Here is a 17,605-nt window from a genome sequence, read left to right as displayed (position 1 = left end):
CACTTTCGGCTGTTTCGCATCGCGTTGAACTCTTTTTGAACAGTAATGCTTTAATTTGTATAGTAGATTTAGATTCACTCTGCCTCCGTTTGGTCTTTGTGAACAAAAGCAATTTAACATTATTCATCTGAACATCAGCCCTATCAAGCAATACTATGAGACCTGACTGATGGTGAACTGTTTAGACAGACAGACAGTCAGACAGACAGATAGATAGATAGACATAAAACTTCCCTCCCTCATGTATGTTGTGTCTTGTGAGCATGAACACAAGGTCCTGTGAGCAAGTCACAGGACACAAGGATAAAATAAAAAAAGAAGTTCAAAATGGTAGACAAGTGCTTTTTGAGCATTACGGACAGAATGTTGACTAACTATTCATTATTGTTAATATACAAATGTATGATTCCACATGCTTCATTCTCCCAAATGACTGTATTTCTTTGTATGAACACATGAAAAGCTAAGCTCACACACAAAGAAAGGGTTTAGACCCCCCCCCCCCCCCCCACACACACACACACACACACACAGCTATAAATTATATAACGGGGGACTCATAATTTCAGAGATTTGTGATACGCTGTAAAGATCAAGGCTCAACATGAAAATGTTGCCCAAAGTCCTTGTTGGACATTATTACTCTTTTATCCATGCATCATATCCATTATCCAACAAAGCTCAATCACAAATGTGTGAATGCATGACTTGATGACTGTATGGAGGTTGTTACAGCCTGAACTTTACTTAAACTTGTGCACAGTAAGTACCAATACTCTGTGTGGAATGTGGCTGAACACACAAATCAAACTGACAACATCTATGTTAATGTGTTACCTGTAAATGTGGGAGGAAATCAAACTAAATGCTGAATGTTTTGCAATATAAATAATTTACCATAGCAGCACATATGAGATACGTTGAGGGTTAGCTCTTGCCTTGTGGTTGTGCCATACTTAACAAATTATCCATTTTTTTTGATGCAATATCATTAACTTTTAATGCTTTGTGATGATTTATACTTCCGACTCCATAATGGGAAATGTCATATTTTTGAAGCAGTATGCTACAAATGGTATTGCTAAAATGATGTAGTGAAAGTAAAATCAGGTAGCAGGACTTCCTTTGTCAACTAAATGAAATAAATAAATAGCCATACACAACACAGGTTCAGTGATACTGCAGCATCTGAGTGGCATTTGGTTAGTTGAATAATACACTCCATTCTACATGTAAGTGAACATACTTATCCATATATTTACAGAAAAAAGAAAAAAAAAAAAAAGTTGAACACTAACTGGGAAAAAAAAAACCCTGTTACCACAGTGGTGCAATAACTGGAATGAATATAAAAGGTTTTTTTACAAGTTTTCCTTGAGCCATTTGATATATTTGGCTGTCATGAGACGTGCAATCCGAAAGTCAGCTGGCCAAATATTGAACATAATCGCTCCATGAACTCCTTCATCATAGTGGTCATGTGTCACCTCAACACCAGCAGCACGGAGCCGCGTGGCATACATAATCCCGTCATCTCGGAGAACGTCATACTCACATGTTATAATGTAGGCCTTAGGCAGAGAGCGTAAGACTGAGTCTGGAACCAGCAGGGGTGATGCCCTTGGGTCAGCAAAAGACTGAGATGGACTGTCCATCCCTACTGCTTCCTCTCCAACCAGCTCTACCACAGCAGGAGCACTATAGTTGTAATTTTTATGGAACTTTTCTGGTAGAAAAGCACTCCAGTTGACAAATTTTAGCAGGCTGGAGGTCTCGAGGTTGTTGTGGGTGTTTGCCATCATGGCCTCAAAAAGGGCCTTGTTGCTACTGAAGTATTGACTCCAGAAACGCAACATGAGGGCGCGAGGCAGAATGGACGTAATGTACTGATTCTGCTGATATGAAGGAGTGTTAAGGTCCAGAGCCTGCAGTGCAGGGTAGATGAGTGCTTGGGCCTTCAGTTGAATCTGCTGTCCAGGCTCTTTCTGCAACTGTGAAGAGAGACAGAGAGAGATCAGCCTGTATTCAAAGAAGATATGTGAGCTGAATGCTTTTGAGTAAATAAGCTAGGATTTCGTCAGGTTCTCTGATCATGGTTGTTCACAGGTAGAATTACGTCAGCTGACACTTTTTCTGGCTCTTCCAGGAACTGAGGTGAGGAATAGCAATGTGTCTTTGAGCACAAGAGAACTACAGACAGGGTTTTCACAGAAAAATAAGTAGGCTTATACAGAGGTACCATTGTCCACTAATACTGAAGTCGTCAACCAAAACTGCATGTGAACCAAAATATATCATTTTGGCATTTGTCATTCAGAACATACCTTAACAATTAATTATTCAACAAGCCCCACGACTCTGCAACTCCAGCCATTGCAGACATGAGCGCAAATGTGAGCGATGCAAAAACATTGTGATGCATGCATTCAGTTAAATAAATATGTAACCCAACTCACTACAAAAATAGTACCTACTCAACTGGGTAGTCATCACTGCGCGGCTGCATGAAACTGCCGCTTTACACACGACACACGAAAACAAACGAGTGACTTGTACAGCAGTTGTTTCCAGTGTAACTGTACATGTTTACTCACATGTACCTGAATATTACATGTACATATATACTATTCATTAATTCATCTTCAACTGATTTATAATCCACATGAGAGTCGCAGCGGTCGCTGGTGCCAATCCCAGCTGACATAGGGCGAAAGGCGGGGTACACCATGGACAGATGGCCACTCCATCACAGGGAAACAAACAACCATCGAGTCATCTCACCACATAGGGTTTTTTTTCTCGATGTTCTCGATTATACCTGAAAAACAAAACTGAAGGTGAAAAAAACTAATTCAGAACCTGTTGAGAGACTGCAGCTGCCAGGTTTCCCCCAGCACTGTCCCCAGACACAGCAACGCGCCCCGGGTCCACAGAGTACTGAGCCAGCACCCCCTCCTGGAGGAAATATTTGGTCGCGCGGTACGCGTCCTCATATGGGATGGGGAAGTGGTGAGCAGGGGCGAGGCGGTACCTGTAAAAATAGAATGGTGCGGATTAAAGCTAAAACATGAATAAACAGGAACTCTGGCATGGAGACAGACACCATTTTCAGCTAGGAAGAATAAATATGTTTATATAGTCAAGAGAAATGTAACTATGCATCATAAAGTAAAAGCCACATATTATATAAAGCACTCTAAGACTAACAGTGTTATCTGATTAGCCTTTCACCTAAATTAGTTTAATTGAACATTAGTCAGCTAATAGTCCGCTCTAATTACATCGCATCATGTTTGGAAGATCAAACGTGTTTAAATCATCAAATCAGAGGATCAGGGCCACATGTGAATTTTTTTGGAAACAAAAAAAAATTATTTTGACTTTAATCTCAGATTTACAGTTTTACAATTTATTTATTTTTACACATTTGGCCCTAATACTCTTTGGTAGTTCTCAGTATTATTGCACTACACATGTTTCTGGGTAGGCTTAATCAGCTTATCAGGGTAAATACACAAATCAACTGCTTGTCTAAATACCGTCCACTGATACAAATTGGGTGTAAATACACATCCTTTGACCAGTTCTATTTTAAATCTCTTCAGACAAATATACACTGTATCTTCCTCATCTTAAATAAAGCGTGTGGCTCTGTGTGCTTTTAATTAAACGCTTACTTACCAACCGTTACCCATCTCTACAAACGTTGGAGTCAGTACATGAGCCAATGTGTGTAACTCAGACTGGGAAAGTGCTGGAATTTCTCATACCGTGCTTTTGATGAACAGATAAGAAAATTCCACCACACACACAAACACACGCACGTGCTCGCGCACACACTGTCTCCATACACTAATCCGTTCTACTGCACACTGTCAAACAGAGCGTGTAAACAAACACAGCCACTTCATGCACACAAGAAAGAACGTATGACTTATAGAACTCAGGGTCTGGTTTTTGACTTAACTCTTGACTGCTGAAGCAAAAAAGCTGTGAGTGGTCAATCAGAGGACATGGAGAGAGTTACGACAAGGTTAAGGTTCAGCACTGAGCCAGATCTGCCAGAAACAACAGCCAGTGAGGCAATGAAAACATGTTCATTTCCTTTACGCCTGTGACTAATAAGGGTCGACAAGCACATGACAAAAGTAAACTGTGGAACGGAAAGTGTTGAAGATAAAGCGTATTTTTTGTGCAAATAAAATGTGACTTTGGTAGATTTGCCCTTGCATTTCAGCTTTCTGTTTACAGTTTTTCTCGGCAGTTATTTTTATCTGCACGTAGTTGGCCCAAGGCACACCATCATGGGGCGGTTGGTGTCAACAGGAAGGCTGCTGAGGGCTTTTCATTCAGCGTGAAAGATTGGCATCAACAGCGTGAGAGACGACTGTGATTGGCAAATCTGATGAGCGGAGACGCGGAAATGACAAAGCAAGCAAACGGCGAATGGCAAAAGGGCAACAAGAGGCTCCTGTGCAGCACATGACACTCTTCCGTAACTTGTATAATTCACTGTGTCCAAGGGTATGAAATACTTACTCTACTGAAAGAATCACTGCATCTAGCTCAGTGGCCATCATTCTGTTCAGGACATCATATGAAGCCATGCCTGCATAGACAGAGAAAACAGATCAGAACAGAGATCCAAAAGTGGCTCCGATCACCACAATAACTGACATCACTCATCATAAAGGTCACGCGATAGTAACCGAGATAATCATGTCTGAAGCTGCGCCTCGGCAAAGTCCACGTTGCTGTAGTAGTTCATCAAGTCGACACATTGCAGGAGCAGCATGCTTTGTGTCAAACTGCTCGTCATTTCTTGAGGTTTGGAATTAGCAGGGGTAACCGCCCTCTGAGCTCCCCATCGCTGCAGCAGATGGTGTGTCAACTCCTCAGGAAAAACAACAAAGCTTTGTGGCTTCCGTTTGACAGTCTACTCATTAATTATGATCTTGTCAAAACAACTGTCGTAAGGAGTCGGTGAAGTAATTTGGAACATCAATCAAACAGTGATTCATCCTCCGGTTAATAGCACGATGACTGTGCTGTATGTATTACCCATTCATCCATCTCCTCAACTTACGGGAGCTGCCAACGCACCATCCGCCTCCGTGAAGGTATATGACAGCTCTCCTGAGTTCAGCATCGGCACCCTGCTTCTTTGGCTGGTAGAGCAACACCTCCACTCCATCAAACTTCTCCATTGTCACCGTAACATTCTCGTCAGACACGGGCACTATCCTTTCCAAATAAGTAACAACGAACAGTACGTCCATGTAGTCCTTCAGCCCGAAAAATTCACTGAGGTATGCCTGGAAAGAGAAAGAGTTTATTACAGCTTTAATAACGACAGTTGGAAGTAAAAGAAAAAAAAAAGAAAAAATAAGACAATAAGAAGAAGGCTTATTAAGATACCTTCCCTGAATATATTGACAGTTAAAAGTAACACAATCAAACAGCAATGGATCCAATGAGGGTTACTGCTACAACAAATACTTCTACCAAAACTACAACAGTTTATTTTATGTAAATGATCACTTTGATAAAAAAACTATTCTTAACAGAAAGAGCGAGCTGTTTTATCCTCTGGTGCCAGTCTTAGCTGACACAGAGGCGGGTACACCCTGGACAGGTCACAAGTGCATCACAGGGTCACACAAAGACAACCAGTGACTCTTACATCCACACGGTCAATTTAGAGTGTCCGGTTACCCTCTGCATGTTTTTTACCCAGAGGAAAACCCATGCACACACGTGGAGAACATGCAAACTCCATGCAGAAAAGCCCTTGTTCTGACCAGGTCACAAACCCAGGTCTTTTGGCCAAGGCAACCTCGCTAACTGCTACACCAACTGTGTAGTGTACAACAAACGCACACTCCTGAAAAATCCAGTTTGCTCCGCACTTCCCACGAATGTGAAACACTGCAGACAGTGGTAAATCTAAGACCGTCAAAGACGGGCACAGCAGATCCTCTCTGAACCCAGCCACCCAACCTGTCCTCCAACTGAAACGTAGACATATGTACGGTGCAGCATCATTCCTTGAACTGAACCAGCATGTACAGACACGGTGTCTACACACAAACCATCAGGAGTTTGAACCACTGAACCCCCCTTGTTCAGTATTTCTTCTACTTGTTCTAGGCTGCCTCTGTAAAGCCGAGTCGGCACAGAGAACAGAGAATATCATTACTAGTTAATAATCCCAAGAATCACAGTCTCTGGGCTTTGACCTCAGGTTTATCTGTCATTTTTTTACAAGTGCCCTCTGTCTGTGTTGACTAAGATCTGATTAAAGCATTGTGATCAAGTGACCAGTCATGTAAAAGAATGTGCATTCATTTGAGTCGACATTTAAACTGGCATAATTAAAGATTTCTCAGGCAATTTACTTCTTGACACCGATTAAATGTATTAATGTCCACATTTTGTTATTGATTCCACTCTCCATGCAGCACAGTACCTTGTCTTTGTTGTCATTGCCATTAATGCATTGTTCAAACATAAATCCACTGTTCATCTTTCACTGATCATGCACAACCTGCATTTTAAACCTAGAGTCATCATGTTATAGTCTCAAGGCAATATGCTATAGTCGCCACATGAAAAACAGATCCGTGCAGTTTCCTTAATAAGGTCTATTATTAGAGCAGGTGAGCAGGACTATACAACGCGTGGATTATCATCTGATATAATCTGGTCAAACCCGCATGTATATCTACATCAGCACTATACAGTAAACCTTTAACCTGCCACCGAACTCATTTAAGAAAGCAAAGAGAAACCAGAGCCTGCACACGTTTTGGATTTATGTTGCGAGATTACACAGATTATAATATAGAGTTTGTTTCCAATACACCTATGTGAAGACCTATGTCAAGGCGGTCTGCAAACGTTTCTTTCTTTCTTTCTTTCTTTCTTTCTTTTACTTACCACATGTGATAAGGTTTTGAAGCCGCAGCAGAGAAACATCAGTGACCATTTCTCCTCTACCGCATCTGGAATGGGCTCGTAAATATAATAAGCGGAGAACGCGCAGAGAGCGACGAACACAACGATGCCTCTCAACCTCATTTTACCGCGTGTGCTCCCGGTCAGTGGCCGTACAGCGCGCAAACACAAACAGACTGGGAGCCGCGCTTGTTAACACAACACGGCGCTCCTGTGCGCAAATGCACAGCCTTAGGTCGCAATTAATCTTGGATCCACACCAGCTAAATCCGACGACACGTGTCTGGTGATGGCGATGGTGATCGGTGTGCGTGTTCTTTTGCGTTTCGTTGCTGCCCGTGCGTCTCGTAAAGCGGTGGAATTACTTGTGGACAGTGGCATGGAGACTGGAGCGCGCGCGCCCTTTGCGCTTACGAAACGTCCCACCTCGGCCCGCGGCGCAAATTCCTCCGGTGCTTCATACAACTCTATAGCTTAAAGTCCATTGATTAGGAAATGGGAACTCAGTACTCATCCAGCAGTGTTCGCTGTGCGCTCCGAGACAAGTCCGTCCCACAAACTTTATACCGACTCTAAATCCTCAGGGCGCAGCTTAACAGAAATGGCTGCAAGGCAGTTTAAGCTAATAATATTACCAGTGACAGAGCCAGAGTCGTCTTCTGGCAGGCAACATGACTCCATGCACTCGCGGTTTGAGAACATCTTGCATAGGGAGTCTTAACAGTTGAGGACGAACGTTTTAACCCCCTTAGAAACTAGCGTTTTTATTGAGCCATAGCACAAACCACTGTTGTGTAATACTATGCACTCACTGTAAAACAACGACATCTTCATAGAGGGGCTTAATTATTTGGTCCTGAAAAACATTTGAGGGGAATGTGGAAGGAAAACTCTGACAGATAAACCCAGGCATCGTCAGTCTCTGGGTTTTTCAAAGAGAATAACCTTTAAGTCCATATCAGCTTGAGCCATGAATTAAAATGAAAGGAAGAAAATGGTTCGTAAATAAAATACACCAAAAATCATTCAGTTTTTTAGATTTCTTTGTAAGATGGATCAAATAAACCAGAAAACATTCACATTTAAGAGGCAGAAAAATCAAAAAATCACTCCAATTACTAATTGATAGTCAAGAGAGCCATTACGCGTTGTCCATGAGGAGAAATATAAAGTTACACATGGAATGCAGATGGAACAATGGGGCTGAAATTCGATCGCAGACTCCTGTTTTGAGTTAGAGATTAAAATGAAAAGCCCTGGCCAACACATTCAGTGATGCTTCAAATGTGGTTTGTTTCGCGTGTGTAGTAAATAGGGATCATTTCACACTGCTGACGACGTCTTTATTAAGTCCATGTGACCCTTCAGTCACCTGAGTGCTTTGAACTTCCCTTGCTTTCATGTGTTCTCAGTCAGGTTGGATCTGGTAATTGGCCGGTTATTTAGGAGCAGGCAAGTGTCTTCTATCGTGAGTTATCCAACACCGTGTGAAATGTGCAGGATCCAGCATGTGATGGTGAAAGCCTCTGTGAACGGGATCACTGCCGAGCAGCAGAATACAAAATCGCACTTCTGAAACTCGGGGATTCTCTCCGGAATTATCTCCCTCCCTTTCACCTCTAACCATCAGCTTCAGAGGGATACCACCTCAGTTGGTTGGTGAATCATTCATGGATCCCTCCTCACTCATCGCATCTTAATAGTCAGAGTGTGCGTGGGTGTAGATTCTGTTGTCATGTACTGTATGTAGAGACATGCTGTGCAGGGCCGTGCAGGCTGCACCATACCCTGCTGTGTGTGTGTGTGTGTGTGTATGTATGTGTTTTGAAGACTCAAAAAAGGAGTTCTGACATGTGAGCATATATATGAAAATGCAAATATTATGTGTGTGACTGTTCTTGTATTTGTGGCTTTGTGAGGACCAAAAATCATATAAACCATACAGCGTGAGGACATTGTGCCTGATCCTCACTTCTTTACTTGGGGGGGTTAAGACCTGGTTTTAGGGTTACGGTTAGAATTGGGTTTAGGTTAGGGTTAGAGTAAAGGTTAGAGTTCGGCACTTATTGGTGATGGTTAAGGTTAGGGTAAGGGGCTTGGGAATGCATTATGTCTATGAGGGTGCGCTTCACTATGAGTGAAGTGCAAACATGTGTGTGTGTGTTCTTGTAGCTTTGGAGTGAGGACCTTTTGGGAAAGGGAGGACATTGTGGCTGGTCCTCACATCTTTAAAGGGCTTTTGGGGGTTAAGACCTGGTTGGTAAAAGTGTGTTGTTTCCTAAACAAAACATTTCTTGGAAGGAGAGTTCAGGCAGGGAAGACTTTGAGCTAGAGCTGAAACAATTAATCAATGAATCAATTTTTAATCGATTACTAAATTAATCGACAACTTTTTTGATAATCGATTAAGCGGTTTGAAGCTTTTTTCATGACTAAAACAAGGTTTCTGATTGTTTACGCTTCTTAAACATGAATATTTTCTTCATTGCTTTGCTCTGGATAACAAAGAAATCATTAAAAGTGAATCATTTTGGTTTGTGGACAAAACAAGACATTTGAGAACCAGGTTTGATGAAAGCCGATCAACATTTTTAAGGTTTTCTGATATTTTATGGACCAAACGCTTAATCGATTATAATCTATTATGTGAACAGATAGCAGCATAGAATAGGATAAATACTTTTATTTTCAGATAAATGACTTAAAACTGATTTCGCCATATAGCAGCTCCATCAGCAATGCACAAGAGATAAGAAATACATAAATAGAAAGATAGGTGCAAGCAATGATATTGGGTTCTCACATACACACATACACACATACACACACACAGAGTGAAGCAAAATCATGGCCCTTCAATCCAAAATGGCTGCCTTCCTGTGCCAATTTTCATTGGTGTACATGAAACCTATCATCGGGGCAGTTGTTTAAAGTCAGCGTGACCATGCATTAGCCACGCCCATTCACCAAACCACCTCCGGCCGTAAATGTTTAACTCAACTGAATTGTGTGCCGAATGTCATGGGGTTACGGGCATGTTTGTTGCCTTCAAACATGCAATTGTTTTTAGAGAATAATAATAACTCCTTCAGTTTCTATAGGGTCCTCCACACTTTGTGCACTCGGACCCTAAATAATCACACAATACAACTGGAAACATTACAACTGACCCCACTATACAAAGTAAACATGCACAGCAATCGAACCACAGGACCTAGTTTTAAGTTTTACATTGAGTTAAGATTGATGAATAAAAGCATCTATTACATTGCGGGACCTTGTATTTTTATTAAATTTGCAGACAATAAGAAAAATCTGGGACATAATACATCTCACATATATTTACGCTACGTTGAAACAGTTCATAAAACCTTCTATGCATGCATTAAATGACCTTGTGGAAAGCTTCTTATTTAGTATATTTATTTATTTATTTATTTATTTATAAGGGGTATTTGTGTGACATATACTGTCTGGAAGATGCTATGCTACTTTCATACTGTCAGTGAAAGTATGCTAGAGTCATCCACTGTACATTTCATTCCCCTGCTTCACTACACATTCTCTTCATGGCCTATAAGCAAAGCTATAAGTATCTTGGGGTTTAAAATTTCCCTCACTGTGCCTTGTGATCATGGGACTGTAGCAAACAGCATAAGCTCTTTATCAGCAGTTGTCCATGCAACACCTCTGTCATAAGGAATGTTGGCCTCTCACCCCATTCCACATGCATTTCCTCAGTGTTATCACCACAACAGTAGTATACCAGAGGTTATTTGCATTTGCTTATACACATATAGTAACATTTACTTTGTAATTTACGTGTTTAAAAAAACCCAAGGCTCTCAGTGGTTAGTGCACCACACTAAAACGTTTTATTTGTAACAAATATTTGTTCACATTTAAAACGCTTAAACTGCAGTTGATGATACTCTGAGAAACCAGAGCTTTAGTGATAGATTACACTCACTTATTTTGTGGCTGTACGTACAGTGAGTCAGTAAGCTAATATTCTCAAAATGAAATAGCAAATTGTACCACAATGAATGACACCGGCCACTTTATTAGGTACACCAATCACATCGCAAGCATCTCTAAATTCATTAAGGCATGTAGACAAGGTCAAAACAACAGGAAGGTGATTTAAATTGTAGTGTTGTGGCTGGTACCAGGTGGACTGGTATTTCAGAAAATATTCATGTCGCGTTGATGGTGATGTGAGGTCATAGGTTATAACAGTATTCCTAATAGTAGAAAACCTGAACCCTTAGAACACAGAGCATTTCGACTGCTTTTTTCCATTACTATGTTTAAACGTACAGTATGAGGTTATGAGAACATGCAATATAGAGTGTCTTATATCCTTTTTTTTTCAGCTCAACCTAGGCAATCTGATGAAAATAATAACAATTTTCACCAACTATATAAACACACCCGAGGTAAAAGTACTCAAAAATGTGTGAAATTTGGAAATACGTCACATTTCTAAGTTTACTTGGCTCATTTTTATGAACAAAAAGAAAAGAACAACGATCAAATCTTTTGACATCTGGACAATTATTGCTACATTATATCACTATTAAAAATGTGATAAAAAAAAAAAAGATTCATAACTTTGACTCAACAACACACAAGAAAAATAAAACACAGGCCCAGGATGTCCATATGAAGAGTTGTGTATTATTCCCACGGCAAATTACCATGGGTGCACCTGAGCTACAATAAGTCATTGAACCGTACTGTCCAGCAGATGGTGCTATGACCTAAATGAACGACCACCACACTTTCATACATTCTAGACCCAAACACAACTTATTGTGGTTAACAGGTCAAACGTATTTCACCACAATAACAGGTTTCAGAGGCAGGATTACAGGCCTTAGCTTCAATAAAACGTAAAATGTCAATAACACGTAGAATGATTTTCATTAACTTTTTACTGCCTTTGTGCTGGTCACTGAGTCATATTTGCAATTGTCAACAAACAAGGCAACAAGGAGGCTTCTTCTATCGTCTTCCCTCTGCCTATAGTAATCCCACAGAGATGTATGCTGAGTGCTTGTCTGACAAGTCATATCATGGCATAACTGACTCATTTACCACGCACTACTTTAACTGCAACATCTAACTTCAAACAATCAGTTAATCTCCTTAAACAATCATTATCATTATCTACATGCTTGTCCTGTCATGGTCAGAGGAGGAGCTGGTTAAACATTCACTCTCACATTGACACCCACCATCAGGAGTTTTTTTTTTGTGTTCTTCCCATGTGTGCATGGGTTCTCTCAGGGAACCTCCAGCTTCCTCCTGCACTCCAAACACATTTAAACACAACACACACATAAATGCTCTCACAATTTGTATCTGCAGACGTATTGTCCTCTCTCATCATGGTAACCATAAACACATGTATAATGTATTAGACACCACATTGACTTTTTTTGTGAATGTTGTGTTTGCTTATTTCAGTGTCACTTCACTGCATCCTCCATCTCTGTACGGGCAAGTAAAGTAAATGAGCAGTAATCTGCTAATTCCCTGGGATCTTGTTTGAAAATTGCAGTGATTATAATTCAAGCTTCCTGGTCTGTAGCTTCCCTATATCACAGTGACTCACAGTGAGTGTTCAAAGTTCATGTGTTTACACACTGTGTTGCTTTGCTGACCCCTACAGGTTAAAAGGTCAAAGCTGTGTAAACCTTCACCCTCACTTCTGGATCTCAGCCATAACGTCGCCAACAATGGACTCAGTGCATCACACATCCACAGACACGTATGTCAAAGAGAATAGAACACGTCACTGACCAGAGTAAGTGAAGTGTTAGATGTTTAGTTGTCGCTCTTTAACCTCACTTTATGAAGATAGTTTAGCTCTAAACACTGTGATGACAAATAAAACAACGGAATAATTGCAAGAAACAATAGCTAGCCTTTTTCAAGGCTAGCTATTGTTTACCTTTTTTGCTGAGTCGTTGATGAAATGAAAATCCTCGCTGAAGTTGAAATGCAAAGAACGAACGCACTGGAATTTTGTTTAGTTTGGTTGGTTTTGAAGGTTATTAGTTTTGTTGTCCCAGACAGACACACACGTGTAGTTAGATACCTTTAGTGGGATTTGAACCCACAATGCTTTGAGTTGTGAAGTGACGTCCTTGACCACTGGACAATTTTCAGCGCTGATTACAACCCCGACAGAGACGGAGGATCAGAGTGAAGGAGGAGGAATAAATGTCAAAGGACAAATGAATCCCTGAATTCACCAACATTTGCCATTGCTTTATCAATTAACTTATGGTAACAGTGTCCTCGTCAGGCTCTGCTGTCCCTACATTCAGCTGATTGTCTGTTTTTGTGAGATTCACGCATACGTGGTGGAGGCAAATATGGGATTATATGGTGTATATGTTTTTTTGTGAGTTTTCCCCCAACCACAACCACTCAGGGTTTGTATTTAATTTCTTCTTTCTATTTTGCCTGAGGCTGATACCGGCCCAAGGCCATGCTGGGTTATTTGAGGTAACCAGTCATTTTGTTGATCACAGCAACAGCAACAGCAACAGCAGACAATCAGCAGCCAGTAGAGCCAAAATTCAGGGTTTAGTCAGTAACATCCCATATGGTCTAGTGGTTAGGATTCCTGGTTTTCACCCAGGTGGCCTGGGTTCAGTTCCCAGTATGGGAAAATATAACTAGGAAGTTGCTGGTTCAAATCACAGATTACTAATTTGTGTGTGTACGGGACAATAAAATTTAAATGAATTTTCAGTGTGGTAGTAGTCATAGATGCCCTGAACACAACGTGGTCAGGACTTATGAACTTATTTACTACAGCTCAAAGTTTTTTCAACACAGTTCATAGTTTTTCAATGAAAAAGTGCACATTTTCAACTTGAAATTTTCTCTGATTTACAGTATGCTAGTGGTCATAGATATCCTGAACCAGGGCTCTCAAGTTTTGAATTCAGTTCAGAGTGAGATTTTGTCGGGGAGGGAAGGGGTAAGTGAGGGGTGTCGTGCCGGTGGGTGGGTTATGATTGTGTGTTGTAGGCGTTGGTGGCAGATTTTTCAGGATATGAAATCTAAAAATTAAATATTACTAAAAGTAGCCTCCTGACTAAAACGGATGATGAAACTGTATTTACTGCAACTGCACTGCAAACTGTTATTTCAAAAAGAAAAGAAACAACATAGAGACACATAGAGCCCCCAATAACAATACCAAGTAACAAACTATCAACAACAGATGATGGAAATGTGACTACACTACACAATAAGCCACCCCCCTTCCTACATATTTTTCAAGTTATTTCATTTCCAATGTTAAGAGGTTATAATGTCCAGTTTTTGTGTATTGTATATGTATTGTTCTGTGTAGCTCACAAAATAGTATCTGTGCTCCAGTTTCTGTGATGAGAAGTAGCACAGACAGAGAGGTGTGGTTTCTCCTTTGGGCCACAAGGTGGAGTATCCGCTAAAGCGTGCACCAGAGAAATTTATATTATAATTTTTTTTCAGTGTGAGAAATACAATGTGTGGCAGGAGTGTGTGACAAAGGACCGAAAACCGTGACTCTCACGCTCAATGCATGAGACTTGAGAGCCCTGTGTTACTATGTTACCATTATGTCACTGTTTACACTTTTGCCTGCATGTAGCCCCTGAGCTAAAATTTATTTGACATCCCTGGCTTAAGGCCAACGGTTAACTACTTTAACTTTACTTTAAATTAGCACAATGAACAAATAACAAGTTCAAATATTTTGCAAAGGACACATGACACACACTGGTGTGTGTTCAGTGGAGGACGTATGCAGGGAAGCGACACACAGACAGGTCATCTTTAATGACTATACCATCATCTGTAACATATACTCCCCCCCATCACACATCTGATTGAATCACTTTAAATGTTTAGTTTGAAGCTGAACTTCAGTCTGGTCTTCTGTGTGAGTGGAACAGATGGAAAAACAGTCAGGACTCCAGAGACTAAGACTAATCAGATCAGACAAACCCACACGTGCAACTGCAGCCACTGAGGACCTGCTCATATCTCAACCTTGTTCTCTGCTATGCTCAATCCACTTTGATTTTTCTTTTACTTTCTTTTCATATTGTATTCATGTTTTAGCACAATTCTGCATATTGTACAGTAATGTATATTTCACTGGCCCTGGAAATTCAAAATGACATTTCAGGGACACTATTTCCTAATCTTTAATTCAACCTTTTAACCTTGCCATGCCATAACAAATATTAGATTAGCTATAGGAAACAGGGTACAAACAATATTCATGTTAAGGGTTGCTCTAAGAACAGGTCTACCATAATGCCTACATTATTGGTGTTTTGACCAGGGGTAGGGGAAAACCTGATTGCAACAAGACTAAGGAGACTCCCTGTTCCAACTTGCAAAAACACCTGCCAGCAACAAGTAAAACAAATCACTTTAAAGGTTGATTTAAAAACAAGTTCAAAATACCTGCTGGCAGTTTGGCTGTAAGTGGTTCTGGGAATGATCAGGCCTGACCAATAAGCTCCCAGGATCCACCTCACTCTCACACATGTCATTCACTCAAACATGCACACCTGCAACCCATCTCACCCTCACATGCAGACACAGACACACAAGGAAAAAAAACAATTACAACCCTGGGGCTGGTTCTTAAATGGAAGAGGCAAAGAGAGAAGATGTGTGGTTACTCTGGCAGTGGATCTCAGAGACTGGATCAGAGACTGCCCTCATGAGATGAGTCTTCTTTTGTGATCATAATACCAGCATATGTTATCCTAATGGCTCCAAAGCTGATAAGTCAACAACACGGTGGCTGTCCTCTTCAACTGAAACTTGCCTCTCTGCTCAGTAGCTTCCTCATTTTCCACACTGTGACTTATGTCACACCAACAACGGAAAATCTTAACAAACAGCCATTATTTCAGTATGAAATAAGGTCACAGAAGAAAGAAAACAGATTAATTCATCTCTTCCACCTCCAGACCTCTGTGCCTTACAGTTTATTGACAGGTTTCTGGGTGAGTGATAGTAAAACACTCACATTTGTTCCCGTCGCAGAAAACTTGGCCAGCATCGAGGACACAGAGAATCACAGAGATCACTGAAGCACAACTTTGTTTTTGGCGTCATCGGGGACAGCGAGCATTAAATTGACTATAAAAGGATGATTTAAATTACAGGTCTATGATATAGAGAATTTGAAAGTACTACAGCATAGTAGCTATGAAGAGAATACTTTTAAAATGTAATGAAACCTTGGCTGATCCTCCATGTCTTTAAATCACAGTTGTGTAGGGCTGCTGTGTATGCTTTAAATTAAAACAATCTATTTTGTTTTTTTATTTAAAAATGAAAAGATCTGGCAGTAACTTTTCTAGGAAGGATTGGGAGATTTATCTAGGTCATTCAAGACTTCAGCCATTGGAAAGACATTAACCATAAATCACCTGAATATAAAATTACATAATATTTCATCTGCATGATAAACATGAGTCATTTAACCCTGAGCTGTGGACTGGAACCTTCTCCATCAGTAATGTGCACACCACACACATTCTGCTGAAAGTCAAAGCATCCACTTTAGTTGTGGGTTTGTATAAATCACGTTCATTCTCCGCTCTGGTCATTCATTGTTTTATCTTTGACTTAAGACAACATTAATTTTAAGCTTCAGTGCGTAACTTTGAGTCATTTTTGGTTGTTGTTGTTTCATCTTGCGTCTTGAGGTAAAAATGTATCACTTCCAATGTGGGAGTATAAGACAATACAATAATCGGCCTAATCCGCATTGTGAACTCAGATGTTTGAATACATTTTAAAAGCTACACACTACAGATTTAAGGACAGATTTTGATGGAAAATGAAATTATGGCCCAAGGAAGGAATAATTTACGCTCTTGTAATCTTGTGTGTTTCTGATGAGCGAATACATTTAACTGTTGTTGTAAAATCAGTGGATCGTTTGTATATTAATTATATTAATTTCATCTGCTGTTTCCTTGCTCCAAAGCAGTCACATGCAGAATCAGCAATTACAGAAAATTAGGAGGTGGTGAACTGGTGAAGTGACTGAATCTTCTCAAGACAACAAAACAACAATCCAACAGAAAGTTGTCATACATGTTGTCATATATCAATCTTTTCTCAAATATCCTCGTATATAAGCGATATTTGTGGACAATTGAATTGCTCTTTGAGTGTTACTACAATGTATGAGCTGAAAAGATGACAGTACGAGACTTAAACGGGGGGGATGTTGCATTGAATCACACCAAAACAAATGTGAAAGAAATTCCACTCATTTCCGTAAACAGTAATAAATAGCCATCAAATCCTCACGACATAGCTCATTTAAATGGAATTCTGTCATTCTAATGAGAGAGACATGGCTGCAGTCGTTTTATGAACATCATGTTCGCATGTGCACTGGACTGGATTTCATTTCATTCCTGGAATCTGTTCTATGTTTAGTGCTATAAACATCAGTCACATAACTGATGTCACTAAAGTCCACAGTTTATGGTGGTCAGGACGTGCAGCTCTTTCTTAGCAATAAAACAATTATAGTCATAAAATTGATCGCAAGCGTGTTTTCAGTGTAATACGGCCCATGATGCTCTCCATTTGTTACTTT

The 17,605-nt window shown here is 40.4% G+C and overlaps 1 protein-coding gene and 1 non-coding gene across 3 annotated transcripts in view; one reads left to right on the top strand and one right to left on the bottom strand.

The window, feature by feature from the left end:
- Positions 1-511: 511 nt before the first annotated feature.
- The window catches only part of aadac (arylacetamide deacetylase), a 23,086-nt gene continuing 5,992 nt past the window's right edge, over positions 512-17,605 (bottom strand). Inside the window, exons 1-5 of one of the 2 annotated variants that reach the window (XM_058633110.1) lie at positions 6,940-7,605; positions 5,087-5,315; positions 4,540-4,609; positions 2,860-3,031; positions 512-1,991 (exon numbers count right to left, since the gene is read on the bottom strand). In XM_058633110.1, the coding sequence (XP_058489093.1) occupies positions 1,362-1,991; positions 2,860-3,031; positions 4,540-4,609; positions 5,087-5,315; positions 6,940-7,080 (1,242 nt within the window). In that variant the 5' untranslated portion in view covers positions 7,081-7,605 and the 3' untranslated portion in view covers positions 512-1,361. Of the gene's footprint in view, positions 1,992-2,859; positions 3,032-4,539; positions 4,610-5,086; positions 5,316-6,939; positions 7,606-17,605 lie in introns of those variants that run through there. The other variant, XM_058633111.1, reaches the window with a different exon arrangement.
- On the top strand, positions 13,571-13,642 carry trnae-uuc (transfer RNA glutamic acid (anticodon UUC)). The gene has a single exon. It is a non-coding gene; the product is annotated as a tRNA-Glu (tRNA).

The sequence above is a fragment of the Solea solea genome, chromosome 7 (genome assembly GCF_958295425.1).
Source record: "Solea solea chromosome 7, fSolSol10.1, whole genome shotgun sequence".
NCBI classification, from domain to species: domain Eukaryota; kingdom Metazoa; phylum Chordata; class Actinopteri; order Pleuronectiformes; family Soleidae; genus Solea; species Solea solea.
Note: the sequence above shows the minus strand (reverse complement) of the source record. Positions and strands in the feature narration are given on the sequence as shown.